The sequence below is a fragment of the Oryx dammah genome, unplaced genomic scaffold, assembly GCF_014754425.2.
Source record: "Oryx dammah isolate SB20612 unplaced genomic scaffold, SCBI_Odam_1.1 HiC_scaffold_23, whole genome shotgun sequence".
NCBI lineage: Eukaryota > Metazoa > Chordata > Mammalia > Artiodactyla > Bovidae > Oryx > Oryx dammah.
The window spans coordinates 55,160,623-55,177,075 of record NW_024070207.1 but is presented as its reverse complement, the minus strand read 5'-3'; the positions used below and the strand labels follow the sequence as shown (position 1 = coordinate 55,177,075).

The 16,453-nt window shown below is 38.4% G+C and overlaps 1 protein-coding gene across 1 annotated transcript in view; it reads left to right on the top strand.

Annotated features, from left to right (window-relative positions):
* GABRA3 (gamma-aminobutyric acid type A receptor subunit alpha3) overlaps positions 1 to 16,453 on the top strand; it is a 243,619-nt gene that overhangs the window by 138,160 nt on the left and 89,006 nt on the right. Inside the window, exon 4 of the mRNA XM_040265444.1 lies at positions 4,861 to 4,928. Within this exon, the coding sequence (XP_040121378.1) occupies positions 4,861 to 4,928 (68 nt within the window). The remainder of the gene's footprint in view (positions 1 to 4,860; positions 4,929 to 16,453) is intronic.

Below are 16,453 nucleotides of genomic sequence, written 5' to 3'. Positions count from 1 at the left end.
TGATCACTTGCTATTTGGCTTATCTTTACTCTTTCAGATCAAAAGCAAGTTGGAATGACATTAGGAACTGGTTGATAAGTTCCCCACCAATGGGAGTCCTGCTGAGGGCTAAAGGCATGTGTGTTTATATAAATATAAATTTCAAGTTTATATTTTACTTCCAATTTACTTTATTGGAATTTTGCTTCCAATACCACAGTAAATTTGCAAAAGGAAGAGATAATTCTGTTCACCTTTAGTTTCAGAAGGTAATATTTGAAGGAAATTAGATCTTCAAAGTAATTTAAAAAGAGCCAAGGAACATAGAAAATATTTGTTTAAAAATAAGAAAGAATTCCACTCATCTCCCAATTAAATAATTTCTTACATTTGAAAAATGAGAAGGCTGTCAACAGGGGCTAGACTATGAATTGCAGCCCTCACCAATTTTAGTCTAATTCACTGGTCTTTTCATTTAATTAAATGAAATAGCAAACTTCTAATTATTCCTTCACACAGAGAAGCTGGAGTGGTGGGTGGATACTCTCTTCTTTGTCTGGAATTGAGGACCTTAGACTTCTGGGTGAGTTCTGTGTCCACCTGGCCTTATGGGTGGCTCATGTGGCCTCGCCTCTGGAATAGTATTAAGCTGCAGCAACAGCTAACATTTAGTGAGCACTGGATTTGTTCTAAATACTGGCCTCAATACTGTCTCCTTAAATCCTCAGAGCAATTCTGAAATATGTGGTATCATTATCCTAATTTTCCAGATGAAGAAACTGGCATAAGAAAGTTAAGTGACACAAAGCACACAAAGAGTAAGTGATAGAACCTAAATTCAGATCCAGTTAGTGATGCTTTTAATCACTGTACAATACTTTTCTGCAGGGTACTTCTGTGTGTTGTCACATATACTGCTCCAAAGCACCTAGATTTCCTAGTCAAAAGATGGGATTTAGTAATTGGGGCTTTGTAGTCCCTGTATGGGACACTGGAGAAATGTCAAATATCCATGTGTTTACCCGGTCTTAGAGTAGAGGGCTAGAGATCTAAGGATGGTAATATAAATTCAGAGCCCTCTGTCACTTGTGCTACCATGATACAAATGACAATCCCTATCTTCATACCCTACTCCTTGAGAGATTTCTGGCTTCTTTGGTGACAAGAGCATTACTTCCCTTTTTCTTTTAGCATTTTTCTTTTGCTTTGTCTTTCTTTAGTGCTGTTAGCTCTTGCTATCTCTTGCTGTCTAACTGTTTTAATTTCCTCTTCTCACTCTTGTCATTCATCCTTTCTATCCTGCTTTTCCCTCTAATCAGATTCTAATTACCTTCCTCCCTCCCCTCTCTTTTTCTTTCTTTCTCCCCCTTTCTTTACCTCCCTTTCATTTAGTATCACTTCCCCTAATTCTCTTATCTACCAGGTTCTTTCAAAATGGGACAGAAATAGAGAAAGAATGAATTTGTGTCCACTGTACTAGACCAAACTTCCTACGTCTTTCCCTGTTTCCAAGTCAGAGAAAATTCTGAAGCTTGGCTGAGACCTAATTCATTGGGAAAGCAGCTTCTTTTTAGCAATCAGTGGGTGGGAAGGAGGCTACCAGTAACGGGGGGAATTGATGTTAGGTTGATGCTTATCAGTTGCCAGGGAAAGCAGTAGAGGGGTGCACCCCTCACTGCCACTGTGATAAATCATCATAGTGGAGATAGTTCTGGTCTTAAGATTAGATCAGTCACTAACTGGGGCCAGAAGTGAGTAGGCATTTACTTATCAGCCTCTGGGACTAAGAGGGAAGGTCAGTCATGGGAGTGGGCTGTAGGTGAAGCAAAGACTGGTCCAGCAGGGAGATGTACAGAGAGCAAGAGAGCAGCCATCTTGGGTGGCCTGATCATACTGACCTACAGGCAGCAGAATAAACTTGCCTTTTGCTACCATTGGACACTTTTAGTCACATGCTTTTTGCCCTGTCAGAGTTCCTAGTCAGAGCAGAGAGAAAATTCAAATGTGTTTGGTAACAAACCTCCTGTACAAGAGAAAAGCCAAAAGGAAAAAAAGATCTTAAGGCATTCAGAAAGTCAGGTACAGATCCAGAATGTAAGCTTTCCTATCCCAGCCCAAGACTCTTCTTTTCTACCTACAGTGACTCCCCTGTCCTCTTGGAACTAAAGCAGTCTCCTGACTTTATCACTACAAATATTCTTCTCCTTTTTCTTTTATGAGATTCCCTGGTGGCTCAGATGGTAAAGCATCTGCCTGCAATGCAGGAGACATGGGTTCAATCCCTGGGTCGGGAAGATCCCCTGGAGAAGGAAATGGCAACCCACTCCAGTACTCATGCCTGGAAAATTCCATGGATGGAGAAGCCCTATGGGCTACAGTCCATGGGGTCACAAAGAGTTGGACACAACTGAGCAACTTCACTTTCTTTTCTTTTATAGTATGGGTGCCTGTTTTTAATCTGCATAACTATCTTGTGTGCTAAGTTGCTTCAAATGTGTCCAACTCTTTGTGACCCTATGGACTGTAGCCCGCCAGGCTCCTCTGTCCATGGGACTTCTCAGGCAAGAATACTGGAGTCAGTTGCCATGCCCTACTCCAGGGGATCTCCCCAACCCAGGGATCAAACCAGCGTCTTATGTCTCCTGCATTGACAGGCAGATTCTTTACCACTGAGCCACCTGAGAAGCCCACTTTTACAATTAAATTGGTTTAGAAAGTTGTTCTGTGTCTAACTATGTCCTGCCTGGAATATTGGATTCAACTGTAATTGTGATCTCTCCCATTAATTAATTGTGTTTTATGTACTTTGGGGTAGGGCAATATTTCTACAGCCAGTGAATGTGGCAGTGTATCTGAAGGGACAAATCTTTAGGGGGTATGTTCTGAATTCTGAAGTACTGTCTCTTATCCTTGAAGCACAGAAATAGGGGGAAGACTGTGCTCTAGATGAAAGCCCAAATACTTAAAATACAACTCTAGTTTGAGACATGTTATTTGCTGAATAAGCTTGGAAGTAAATTGTGTGTTTTGGTAAATTGACTATATCTTTGATGATTATTAAATGATACTCAGTCTCTTTTGAAAATGGAATGTTTGTGGATGTGTGCAGTGGCCTTGAGTATACTATGTGCCTGTATAGGGGAACAAAGTATTAAGCCTAAGGGATGGCTCTAGAAAATGGGAAGTCAACGAGATATAAAGTACATCTGGGCTAGGACCCAGGACTGGATGGATATAGTAAACATGCTATAAATGGAGTCGCTTAGTCCATTACCTTTCCATGAGGTAGAAGAAATAGTGTAACATACAGCACAGGGACTATAACCAATATTTTATAATAACTTTAAATGGAATATATTCTATAAAGTATTGAAATGCAACATTGCATCCTTAAGATGAACATAATATTTTAAATCAACTATAGTTCAATTTAAAAAGGAAATATAAATTTTAAAATTAAGAAAATAGTGCCATTGACTGCAGTAACCTGATAATCAGTAACCTGATTATCAAGTCCTATGTGGGCTTTATGTGTATTAGCTATGCTACTAACATGTGCTGCTGGGGTCAAGTATGCTGGGCTGGAGGGAACTTCAGGTGACTCAGACAATAAAGAACCTGCCTGCAATGTGGGAGACCTGAGTTCGTTCCCTCAATCGGGAAGATCCCCTGGAAGAGGAAATGGCAACCCACTGCAGGATCCTTGCCTGGAGAATCCCATGGACAGAGGAGCTTGGTGGGCTACAGTCCGTGTGGTTGCAAAGAGTCGAACACGACTGAGTGACTAACACTTTCACTTTCATGCTGGCCTGGAGTGAGCCTTGCTTGAGTTAACTGTAATGATGAGGTGTTTGGTAGGGTCTCATTGACTTTGCGAAGCTGAAGAAGGCTACCCTGTGCTCTGTTTGAGGTATGTTGGAGTGGTTTGGCTGCAGTGGGGTAAATGGGGCTGACAGAAGGAGGAAAAGGGAAACTTAGCAGTGCAGTCATTTCACTTCTCTGAGTATCATTTTCCAACTTGGCAAATATATATGTGATAAGATTCATCCATTAATACCAAAAATGTTCAGTGAGCACTTTCTGAGTAACAGGCTGCTTTTCTATCTACTGAGTACAGAGAGGTAACAAAACAGGAACACTGCCCTTTAGGACCTCTTGGGTTTTGTGGGAAGGCAGACAAGTAAACAGACAGTTAAAATGGAAAAATCCAAAGTGTATCAGGGGCTATCAGTCATCTCCAAATCTCAGTCACTTAACCCCACAGAAGTTTACTTCTCATTGATGCAAAATCTGTTGTAGATCCAGGCAACTTTCCAGGGCACTTGTCCTTCAAGTTCTGAGTCATCATTCCAGGCCGTTTCAGTCTTATAGTAGCTCCATATAAACATATGTTTCCATGATTACCATGGCAGGGAGTGTCTTGCATTGGACATTAATTGTTCCAAAAGAAGGGACATATATTTCTTCTTCCTATAATCAAAACCAGTCACACGTCCCCTCCCTACTTTAAGTGGGCTGGGAAGTGGCAGTGCAATCATCCTATGTCCTGAACATCTGTAACCTACCATAGGTGAGGATAATCCCAGTGTGACATCACAGCATGTGTGAATGTTGGAGATCTCGAAGGGCTCTGGAGTTTGGGAATTCTGCTGTTACTCTCAATGGTATCTAAGTGGATGGACTTTGTTCCTATACTGAGCACATTTTCTGTGAAGAGATAGTACAAATGAGAGTTTTTTGAGGGGTTTTCCTATGATTTTACCAAATATCCTTTCTTAGAAGTATTAAGTTCACTATCTTTTGCAGAACAGCACTGGACTCTATGTGAGCTAAGGCAACAGGCTTTCCTAACACTCTGCTTTTCTACTTTCTTTCAACCAGATGCAGTGACTGAAGTTAAGACTGACATCTATGTGACCAGTTTTGGCCCTGTGTCAGACACTGACATGGTAAGTATGGTTTCTGCAAAGGTAAAAGTGAAAGACTATGCAACAGCTCAAAGTAAACAAGTTGGGTTTTTCCTGTGGCAGGACCTTGGAGCTATATTCTGAGGAGAAGTCTTGTCTCATGAATTCCCTACCCTCACCGTCCTACATTTAACTAAATGCATCTTTTGCCCTGCTCTCCTCCCCTATTCACATATCAAGCATATAACCCGCCCCCCCAATCAGGAGTACCATTCCATTCTTTCTACAACGTGTAGAAAATTTCAAAATTCAGCTTGGCTGCGTATTCTCAATTAAACTTTCTCTGACCCTCACCCTTTATATTTGGTCCACCACATACAAATTAGCACAAATAGGTCATATGAGAAGGGCAGGTGGTGGAGGACTCTCAGTTTAGCAACTGGTGGTGTCATTTAAGAAGTCTACTCTTTGCAAACAAGCATTCACTGGGGAAGTAGACAGACCACAGCGATGCAAACCATTTGGGGGAAGAGTCAAACCTCCTTCTAGACCCTGGTTTTTCTATAGATGTGAGTAGGTGTAAGGAGGAGGAGAGCTTCAGATCAGATTCAAGGAATAGGACAGGGCCCAGCAGAACTGGGCTTCCTAAGTGACTCAGTGGTAAAGAATCCGCCTTCCAATGGGAATGCAGGTTTGATCCCTAGGTCAGGAAAATCCTCTGGAGAAGGAAATGGCAACCCACTCCAGTCTTCTTGCCTGGAGAATCCCATGGACAGAGGAGCCTCGTGGACTGCAATCCTTGGGGTTGCAAAGAGTCGGACACGACTGAGTGACTAAACGATGACTATAGCAGAACTAGCAAGGGGATGATTCATGAGCCATCTACGAGGACTTCCCCTGCTCCTACCTTTCTCCCTTGCTGCCAAAGTAAAGAATGCAGTGGAGAGTTCAGACATGAGACCCTGTCATAATGGAGGACCTGATAAATACCTACTTCAGATTCTGAATATTAGATTTTTAAAAGATTATCATGATGTGTGACAAAGAAGCTATTATCTGCTCAGAATGTCTGAAGTTATTAGATGTTCCATAAAGTTTTGTTGAATGAGTGACTTTGGGTTGAAAATTAAAGTCTTAAAATCAGAAAAAAATATGTTCAAAAATATGAAATGTCCCTGCTCACTATATAGATATTTTTCTTTATCTTCAGTGGGACTACTACTTAGCAGGGTCAAAGCTTATTTAGATCTTTTAGGAAAACACAAACCGTTGTGTAGTATCATGATAGTTTTTCCTACAGGTAATGCAGAGCCATTATTTTAGAATGATTCATCTGGCAGTCTGTACAGGATGAACTACAAGGGGGAAAAGACTGGGAGCTGAGAAGTGGTTTAGGCATGTCTTTCCCTGGGTCTTCCTTCAATCAGGCAAGGTGTAGGAGTCAACTGGAGAAACAAGCTAGTTCTCAGGAGAGGAAGTCATAAGTGGTTGTGAAGCCAGCCAGGGGGATAACCAAATTCTTCAGGTAGGTGCAGCTCTCTTTTTTATTCCTGGGAATTAGTGATTGATTAATATTTTCATAGGAAAGGAACTATAGCTACTGTTTGAACACACACACACACACACATACTCACTTTCCCTTATGAATCTACATCCATAAATACATTGAGGCAAAATAAGAAAGTATATGCAGAATTAAAAAAAAAAAAAACAGCTTATACACCACCCCAGGCACTCCACAGACACACACATACAAACAGATAGCCAAATTCTGAGATACTACAGAAATATTCACATATCCCCTGCCCAAACCAGCTTGTCTCCCTGCTCTTTTCCCACCCAAGCAGGCACACATAGGTATGCATAGGCTCTGGAGACACTTCAAACAATCCAGAGGTTTTATCTTCTGAAGTTTCATCTTCCACTTGTCTGTCCCCTGCACTGACCCATGATTAAGTAGAGATAACAGAATGGTCCTTTCCTAATAGAGCAACCTTTGGTCAAATACATTTCAGGTTATTTTAAGCTGAACTTCCATCCTATCACAAGGCAGTATAGCTATGATCAATCTGGCTGGGAAACAAATTTCTGGTGTTTTAAAAATTTTCTTCCTGTACTACTTAATAGACTGTGTCAATTGTGGCAGGATCAGGGATGGCTTTGCAAGAAACATCAGATAGTCGTGTGACTTTAGCATATAATTGAATCAAGAAAGCAAGCTCCCCTGAGCCCACAGACCACTTGGAAAAGTAAATGAAAATTAGGGCTGGCTAGCTGGGTTCTAGACTTTCTTCCACTCAAACAGGGAGCTTTGATGCCTAATAATTGTCTAAGGAGATAGAGAGAGTCTTTTGTTCACAAAGGGGGAAAGTTGTGGTGGTAGTTTGATCACTGAACCAGCACCAGCCATAGCCCTTTGTAGCCATTGTGCTCCTTGGTCAAACACTGCCCCTCACAGACATTGATCCTGAGTTTGAAAGCTCAGTGAAGAGTCATGTCTGTTTTGTCACTCTCAGTACCACCAATGCCTAACTTGGTGTTCGTCAGTTGGCAGACTCTCAGCTATTTGTTAAATTTAAGAATGAATGAGATGAAACAAATTAAATTTGAGGGGAAAATAATGACTGTGTTCCTCCACTTGGATGAAAGTTCTTCAAAGGCAGAACACACATCAAATACATTTTTTTAATTTATTTTTTTTAATTGGAGGCTAATTACTTTACAACATTGTGGTGGTTTTTGCCATACATTGACATGAATCAGCCATGGGTGTAAGTGTTTTCCCCATCCTGAACCCCTCTCCCACCTCTCTCCCCATCCCATCCCTAAGGGTCATCCCAGTGCACTAGCCCTGAGCACCCTGTCTCATATATTGAACTTGGACTGGCGATCTGTTTCACATATGATAATATACATGTTTCAATGCCATTCTCTGAAATCATCCCACCCTCCCCCTCTCCCACAGAGTACAAAAGACGGTTCTATACATATGTGTCTCTTCTGCTGTCTTGCATATAGGGTTATCATTACTATCTTTCTAAATTCCATATATATGCATTAGTATACTGTATTGGTGTTTGTCTTTCTGGCTTACTTCACTCTGTATAATAGGTTCCAGGTTCATGCACCTCATTAGAACTGATTCAAATGTATTCTTTTTAATGGCTGAGTAATATTCCATTGTGTATATGTACCACAGCTTTCTTATCCATTCATCCCTGATGGACATCTAGGTTGCTTCCATGTTCTGGCTACTATAAACAGTGCTGTGATGAACATTGGGGTACATGTGTCTCTTTCAATTCTGGGTTCCTCGGTGTATATGCCCAGCAGTGGGACCGCTATGGCAATTCATATGGCAGTTCTATTTCCAGTTTTTTAAGGAATCTCCACACTGTCCTCCATAGTGGCTGTACTAGTTTGCATTCCCACCAACAGTGTAAGAGGGTTTCCTTTTCTCCACACCCTCTCCAGCATTTATTGCTTGTAGACTTTTGGATAGCAGTCATTCTGACTGGTGTGAGATGGTACCTCATTGTGGTTTTGATTTGCATTTCTCTGATAATGAGTGATGCTGAGCATCTTCCCATGTGTTTGTTAGCCATCTGTATGTCTTCTTTGGAGAAATGTCTGTTTAGTTCTTAGGCCCAGTTTTTGATTGGGTCGTTTATTTTTCTGGAATTGAGCTGCAGGAGCTGCTTGTATATCAAATACATTTCTATCTCTTGCATGTATCACAGAACCTGACACAAGTCCTCTGTGTTTGCTGAGATGATATGAAATATTAGTAGCAGGGCACAAGTTTTTTTTTTTTTTTTTGTGCTTGCAAGGGGTTTGTTTATTTATGTATTTATTTATGTATCTGTCTTTGGTTTCTTGGTTTTACTCTGCAACCCAGGTACATTACGGGAGTGCCTAGTCTGAACGGTCCCTTCAGGAGTCATGCTTTATGGCACACGCATACCCCCCTGGTGCCAGGACTTGGCAGGGCTTCTCCTCTCCATCCCTGCCTCTCCATCTCTCTCTGTTTCTTGCGTCTCTCTCTCTATGTATATAAATGTGTGTTGTGCTCAGTCGAGGGCACAAGTTTTGATGACTTCTCCATCTGTGAAAATAAGGAGCTACGATGAAAGAAAATTATACAGAGATGAAAATTGAAGAGTGGTAGATGTTTCTAATGGGAAAGTCTGGGAAAGAAAGAAATAATGCAGAGTACAAGACAGAATTTGGCAGCTGGTTACAATGGGAACTTTACAAGCATTATGAATAAAAACATGTGTTAACCATTTGTAGCAAATGGAGCTGGATAATCACACAATACATAGTTTTTCAGCAGTAATATTAATCCTGTGTTGATAGTCTCCCAGAAAAGAAACAGAACAAAGGATATAATGTCAATTTGAATGAACTGAAGTCATGTGACTATCTATGATTTTCTATGTTTAGGATATTGTAGACCCTTTTCTCAGTCAATATATGGAAAGATGGTGGAGGTGGCAATGACAAGGAGGGTTAATGAAAAATGCAGTTTCATTTCCACTTGTCTTGCAAATTGAATCTGTCTATTCCTTACCAGTGAGCAGTGGTTCTTGACCAATGGTAGTTTTCCCTGGTCAAGATCCTCTGAATTAGAATGAAGAAAAAGTGGGCTGCTGGTTTAACAGTGGTAGGGTATTCAAATGGTCAGTGATTGGAAAGGAAAGTAGAAAGTTAACAGCTAAATTTAAAACTTTTATTTATTTTTAATTGAAGGATAGTTGCTTTACAGTACTGTGTTGGTTTCTGTCATACATCAACATGAATCAGCCATAGTTAGACATATGTCCCCTCCATCTTGGACCTCCCTCCCACCATCCACCCCATTCCAACAGCTAGTATTTTTTTAAAAAAATAGCTATTAAATGTTTTCAACACACACACTTGCATGCACACACATAAACAGTGACTATGTGAAGTGATAGGTGTGTTAATTTGATTGTGGAAATCATTTCACAATGTATATATTAAATCATCATGTCATGGACCTTTAAAAATCACATCATATAACCAAAATATGCAATTTTTATTTGTCAATCATGCCTTAATAATCTGGGAGAAACTTCCTAGGCTATATAGTGGACAGCCAGGTAATGATGAAAGTAGACAATACACTAACAGAACTAACCACCTAGCTTAACCAAAATAAACTAATTTATTTAAAAAATGGAGGCATGGGAAATGAGGACCCGTAAGATATATTATAATCTTAATTCTTTTTAACAGATTCAGGTGACATACATTTTAGTTGGACTTGTGCTTATGAAAGTCATGCAGTTATCAAAGTATTGAAAGACTGCATGGGAAAAAATGGTGTTAAATAAAAAGAAAGTCCACATAGGGACTTTTTTCCTGTGGTAATGGGCTTGAAATTATTGGACCTGTTTCTTCCCCAACACTGGAATAAAGTGGCTGTGTCCACTTCAAGTCCTCCCTTACTGGTGTCCTCATGCATAGAGTGAAGGGGAGCATTTTGAAAGCCTCATAAGCTGTCAGTTTCCTCTTATTCTATAGTATACCATATTCCCAGATGCAACATAGAAAAGGAGTTCATGTCTGTAGTATTTTGCCTGGGAGTCTATGATCATGAATCTCCTGGACTACTCTTTTGTAGACAGGCAGAACACATAAACAATACTAGTAAGACAATTTCAGAGGGTAAATACAACTGAAAGAAGCATGTGGATTATGGTTTTCCTAAATAGAGAATAGAGAGGAGGCAAAGAGCAAAGGGAGGACTGGATGGTCCCGAGACCCTGCTAAAGTTGATCCAGCCACACACGCCCTTTCTGGAAGCCTGCACTGATACACAGCACAGTGTCAGAGAGTTGAAGACATTCAAGCTTCAACACCAAGCCAGAAATTCTTCCCCTTGAGCTTTGTGTCATCTCTGAGCAGTGTAGGAAATGTATTAAGTCCTTTCTCAGGAGGCAGACTTAGGCTTATTATCCGGAAGATTTGATTTAAATGCCTCACAAAACAACAGAATTCATTTGTCAATTTGGAGGCAATCATCCTTGGAGAGTATACAAAGGCTCAATTTGCAAGGAAGGAATTGATTGCATTTCTAGAAGGTCAGGTCAAAATTGAATTGCTTTTAGCCAAAGGTCGTGCGATACTTATAGAGCAAATAATTACTATGTGATTTTCCCCAATAGTTTTGACTGTGTAGAGAATAACACATAAAAATCTGGGTAACCATCACCCAGGTTTTTTAAGCCTGGCGTGTGCAGTTCATGGGGTCGCAAAGAGCCGGACACAACTGAATAACAACAACTTTTTTAAATCTTGAAATTTTTCCTATATTTCTTTTCATATTAGAAATATAATCTTTAAAGATATAAATAAAACCCCTGTGTATCCTCCTGATCCTATTTCTCTCCTTCCCTTCCTCCTCAGAGATAATAATAACCATGAATTTGCTTTTTTTGGCCATTCCAATGCATACTCTAGACCTATAACTGAGGGTATATTTGTTGTTCAGTCACTAAATTGTGTCCAATTATTTGCAACCCCATGGACTACGGCATACCAGGCTCCTCTGTCCTCCGCTATCTCCTGGAGTCTGCTCAAATTCCTGTCCATTGAGTTAGTGATGCTATCTAACCATCTCATCTTCTGCCACCCACTTCTCTTTCCCAGCATCAGGGTCTTTTCAGCTCTTTGCATCAGGTGGCCAAAGTATTGGAGCTTCAGCATTAGTTCTTCCAATGAATATTCAGGGTTGATTTACTTTAAGATTGACTGGTTTGATCTCCTTGCTGTCCAAGGGACTCTCAAGAGTCTTCTCCAGCACCGCAGTTTGAAAGCACCAATTCTTCAGTGCTCAACCTGCTTTATGGTCCAACTCTATATATATCACATGAAATAACGATATTATAATGAATGAAATAATAGTGGTTTTCAAGTTTTCAAACTATAATAATTAAAATGTGTCATAGCTTATCATTTTACAACATATCTTTTACTGTACTGAACTGCTATAGACTTTTAAAGCATATGAATATTTATTTATATTAATACATTCACTTCTCATGTCAATGTGCATTTAGACTGTTTCCAGCTTTTTTTTATTAAAAAGAATGTTTTTTTGCTATTAAAAGCAAATGTTCTTGTACACATCTTTTTGTGAACACGTTTGAGTTTCTGTAGGGTGTGTACCTACAGATAACATTTCTGATTTGCAGGGTTTGCAAACATTTCACTTTTTTCAGATAGGGCCAAATAACTCTTGTGATGAGGTTGTACCAATTTCTTATCCTACTAGAAGTGTATGAGCTCCATTTCTCTGCACTTTTGGTAATGATTCATATTGTTGCACTTTGTTTTTGCCATTCTGATGTATATGTAATTACATCTAATTGATATTATTTGCATTTTTCTGATGAACTTTGAGGTTAAGCATCTTTTTATGTGTTTAGTAGCCAATGTATACCACTAAAGACAAGATACTTGTTACCACCTGAATTAGCAAAAGTAGAAACTCCATGTAGATCCTATTTTCTCATGCTGCAACTTCTGAATTGAAGTTTCTTGTGGCATTTGTGTGCTTGGTCATTTAGTCTGATTCTAACTACAAGAAAAGCTGAGAATTTTGAGTTTTGGCTCGATTTAGGAAGGCAGAACTTATAATATGGGAATTTCTATAAGATATCCTAGAAAGGCCAAACAAATGACTATGGGCAATAATGAATATGACAGATATGCACTCTGTTCTAGTTCTAATTTTCTAAAAAGTATGTGTTTAATTGAAAATTTTTCAACTTCTCTTTTGTCCCCTATTAGGATGATTGTGTGATTTTTTTTCTTTTAATCTGTTAACATGTCTAATTAAATTAACAGGTTTTTCTACTTATTAGGACATCTTTACATTCTCTGGAAGAATAAAACTTGATAATGATATTTAAAATATTTTATTTCTTTATTTATTTGACTGTGCTGGGTCTTTGTTGGGAGGGAGGTCAGAAAGGGAGGGGAGATATATATATATATATATAGCTGATTTACTTTGTTGTACAGCAGAAACTAATACAACAGCAGAAAAATTCATGCAATATCAATTAGATGTCATTTCATATGAAGTATTGAATACAAGATTTCATTTTGTAAGTATTTTCACTGTTGTTCAAAGTATTTTCTAATATCATTTATGATTTCTTCTTTGTTTTTTGGAAAATGTTTAGTGTTTTCTAATATTCAAATGTAAAACTTTGTTATTAATTTCTAATTTAATGCCTCATATTAAAAGAAGATGGCCTGTAGGATATGAAATCTTTTTTGTTTCTTTGATTTGCTTTATGACTTAGCATATGATCATCTATTTTTGGTGAAAAAGATACGTTAACTAACTGTTAAGTAGATAAGTATATGTGTATTCCTTAGTTCATAGTTGTCAAAAGGATTCTTTACATACTTTCATCATACAAATTATTGGCCTGATTGGTCTTTCATTTATTGAAAATCTATGGGTTTGTCATTTTCTCCTTGTAATTAAGTTTTTGCCTTACATATTTTGAGTCATGTTACTCATACATAATTTTTTTTTACCTGATACACATTTTTAGTGTAATAGTTCATCCTGAAGAAAAGTGTTTATCTTACAGTCCATGCTATTTGTATTTTATAGTTTTATGACTTTATCTTGATCAAAATTTGCCCATATATGTTTCCATCACTTCATTTTCAACCTGTGTTTTTATGCGCCCTTAAGTTGTGACTCTTGTATATATAATACACAATATATAACTACATTGTTTATCACTAGATTATATTGCTTATTTCTGTTGTCTTATATATTCTTTCCCCTCATGTTCTTATATGCTTCATTTTTTCTTTCCTTTCTGTGGGATTGAAACGTTTTTCTACATACCCTTTGTTTTTCTCTTTTGTAAGTTTATATTCTGTTTCTAGCATATCCTTAGTGATTACTTTGTTAATATATATACTTGACCTTAAATTTAATATCTCCACTCTTCTCCAAATAATACAAGAATATGTCAATCCACATTTCTTTACGTTTTCCTTCCATTTGGTTGCTGTTGTTATTTATTCTACTTTGTTTTCATAGCCCTTATCATCATTTGTAGAGAGCCATTATTTGTTTATCTTATCCATTAGCTTGTCAACACTTTTGCTCACCATTCTTTCTTGTGTCTTCCTGCTGGTTTCATTTTCAACTACATGAAAAATTATTTTAGCAGTTCCTTTCCAAAGGATTCATTCAATCATTTTTTAATTCAAAAATATTTATAGATCAGCTACTATAGATCAGGTAGGGTTTTAGGTGCTAGGGATATAGCAGTGAACTAAATAAAGTCTCTGCTCTTGTGCAGCATCCAGGCTAGTGGAATGAAAGAAAGAGCAAGCAAATGAAAGTACATTTTTTTCAGAGCTATCTGACAAATTAATGCATGAAAAAACATAATGCATAGTATGGGGAAGAGGAATTACTCTTTATGATAGGATGGTCAAACAATACTTCTCTGATATGGAGATTTCTGAAAGAGGCCTGAATTCTGTGAGTGACCCAGCCATGAGAAAAAATGTATTTTGTTTACCTAAACTCATCTTTATTTTGAAACCACTCTTACATGTTAATCTAGTTGGCTATACAATTCTTTTGACTTCTATTGTTGCTTCCAAGAAGTCTGCTATCAAATTTTCACCTCTTTATAGGTAATATGCCTATTCTATCATGTTGTTTTTAAGATCTCCTCTTTGGTATTTTTCAAATTCATTGTGTATTGGCTTGGATATATTTAATTATACTAAGCTCACAACTGATTAAGGTTTTTTTTTATTAATAAATGTATTCATTTTAATTGGAGGCTAACTACTTTACAATATTGTAGTGGTTTTGCCATACGTTGTCAGGAATCAGCCACGGGTGTACATGTGTTCCCCATCCTGAAGCCCCCTCCCACCTGCCTCCCAATCCCATCCCTCTAGGTCATCCCAGTGCACCAGCCCCGAGCACCCTGTACCATGCATAGAACCTCGACTGGCGATCCATTTCACATATGATAATATACATGTTTCAATGCCATTCTCCGAAATCATCCCACCCTTCCCCTCTCCCACAGAGTACAAAAGACAGTTCTATACATCTGTGTCTCTTTTGCTGTCTTGCATATAGGGTTATCATTACTATCTTTCTAAATTCCATATATATGCATTAGTATACTGTATTGGTATTTTTCTTTCTGGCTTACTTCACTCTGTATAATAGGCTCCAGGTCCATCCATCTCATTAGAACCAATTCAAATGTATTCTTTTTAATGGCTGAGTAATATTCCATGGTGTATATGTACCATAGCTTTCTTATCCATTCATCTGCTGATGGACATCTAAGTTGCTTCCATGTTCTGGCTATTATAAACAGTGCTGCGACAAATATTGGGGTATACATGTCTCTTTCAATTCTGGGTTCCTTGGTGTGTATGCCCAGCAGTGGGATTGCTGGGTCATATGGCAGCTCTATTTCCAGTTTTTTAAGGAATCTCCACACTGTTCTCCATATGTACTAGTTTGCATTCCCACCAACAGTGTAAGAGGGTTCCCTTTTCTCCACACTCTCTCCAGCATTTATTGCTTGTAGACTTTTGGATAGCAGCTGTTCTGGCTGGTGTGAGATAGTACCTCATTGTGGTTTTGATTTGCATTTCTCTGATAATGAGTGGTGTTGAGCATCTTTTCATGTGTTTGTTAGCCATCTGTGTGTCTTCTTTGGAGAAATGTCTGTTTAGTTCTTAGGCCCAGTTTTTGATTGGGTTGTTTATTTTTCTGGAATTGAGCTGCAGGAGTTGCTTGTATATTTTTGAAATTAATTCTTTGTCAGTTGCTTTGTTTGCTATTATTTTCTCCCATTCAGAAGGCTGTCTTTTCACCTTGCTTATAGTTTCCTTTGTTGTGCAGAAGCTTTTAATTTTAATTAGGTCCCATTTGTTTATTTTTGCTTTTATTTCCATTACTCTGAGAGCTGGGTCAGAGAGGATCCTGCTTTGATTTATGATGGAGAGTGTTTTGCCTAAGTTTTCCTCTAGGAGTTTTATAGTTTCTGGTCTTACGTTTAGATCTTTAATCCATGTTGAGTTTATTTTTGTGTATATTGTTAGAACGTGTTCTAGTTTCATTTTTTTACCAGTGGTTGACCAGTTTTCCCAGCACCACTTGTTAAAGTGATTATCTTTTCTCCATTTTATATTCTTGCCTTCTTTGTCAAAGATAAGGTGTCCATAGGTGCATAGATTTATCTCTGGGCTTTCTATTTTGTTCCATTGATCTATATTTCTGTCTTTGTGCCAGTACCATACTGTCTTGATGACTGTAGCTCAGTAGTAGAGCCTGAAATCAGGCAGGTTGATTCCTCCAGTTCCATTCTTCTTTCTCAAGATTGCTTTGGCTATTCGAGGTTTTTTGTATTTTCATACAAATTGTGAAATTATTTGTTCTAGTTCTGTGAAACGGAGAAGGCAATGGCAGCCCACTCCAGTACTCTTGCCTGGAAAATCTCATGGACAGAGGAGCCTGA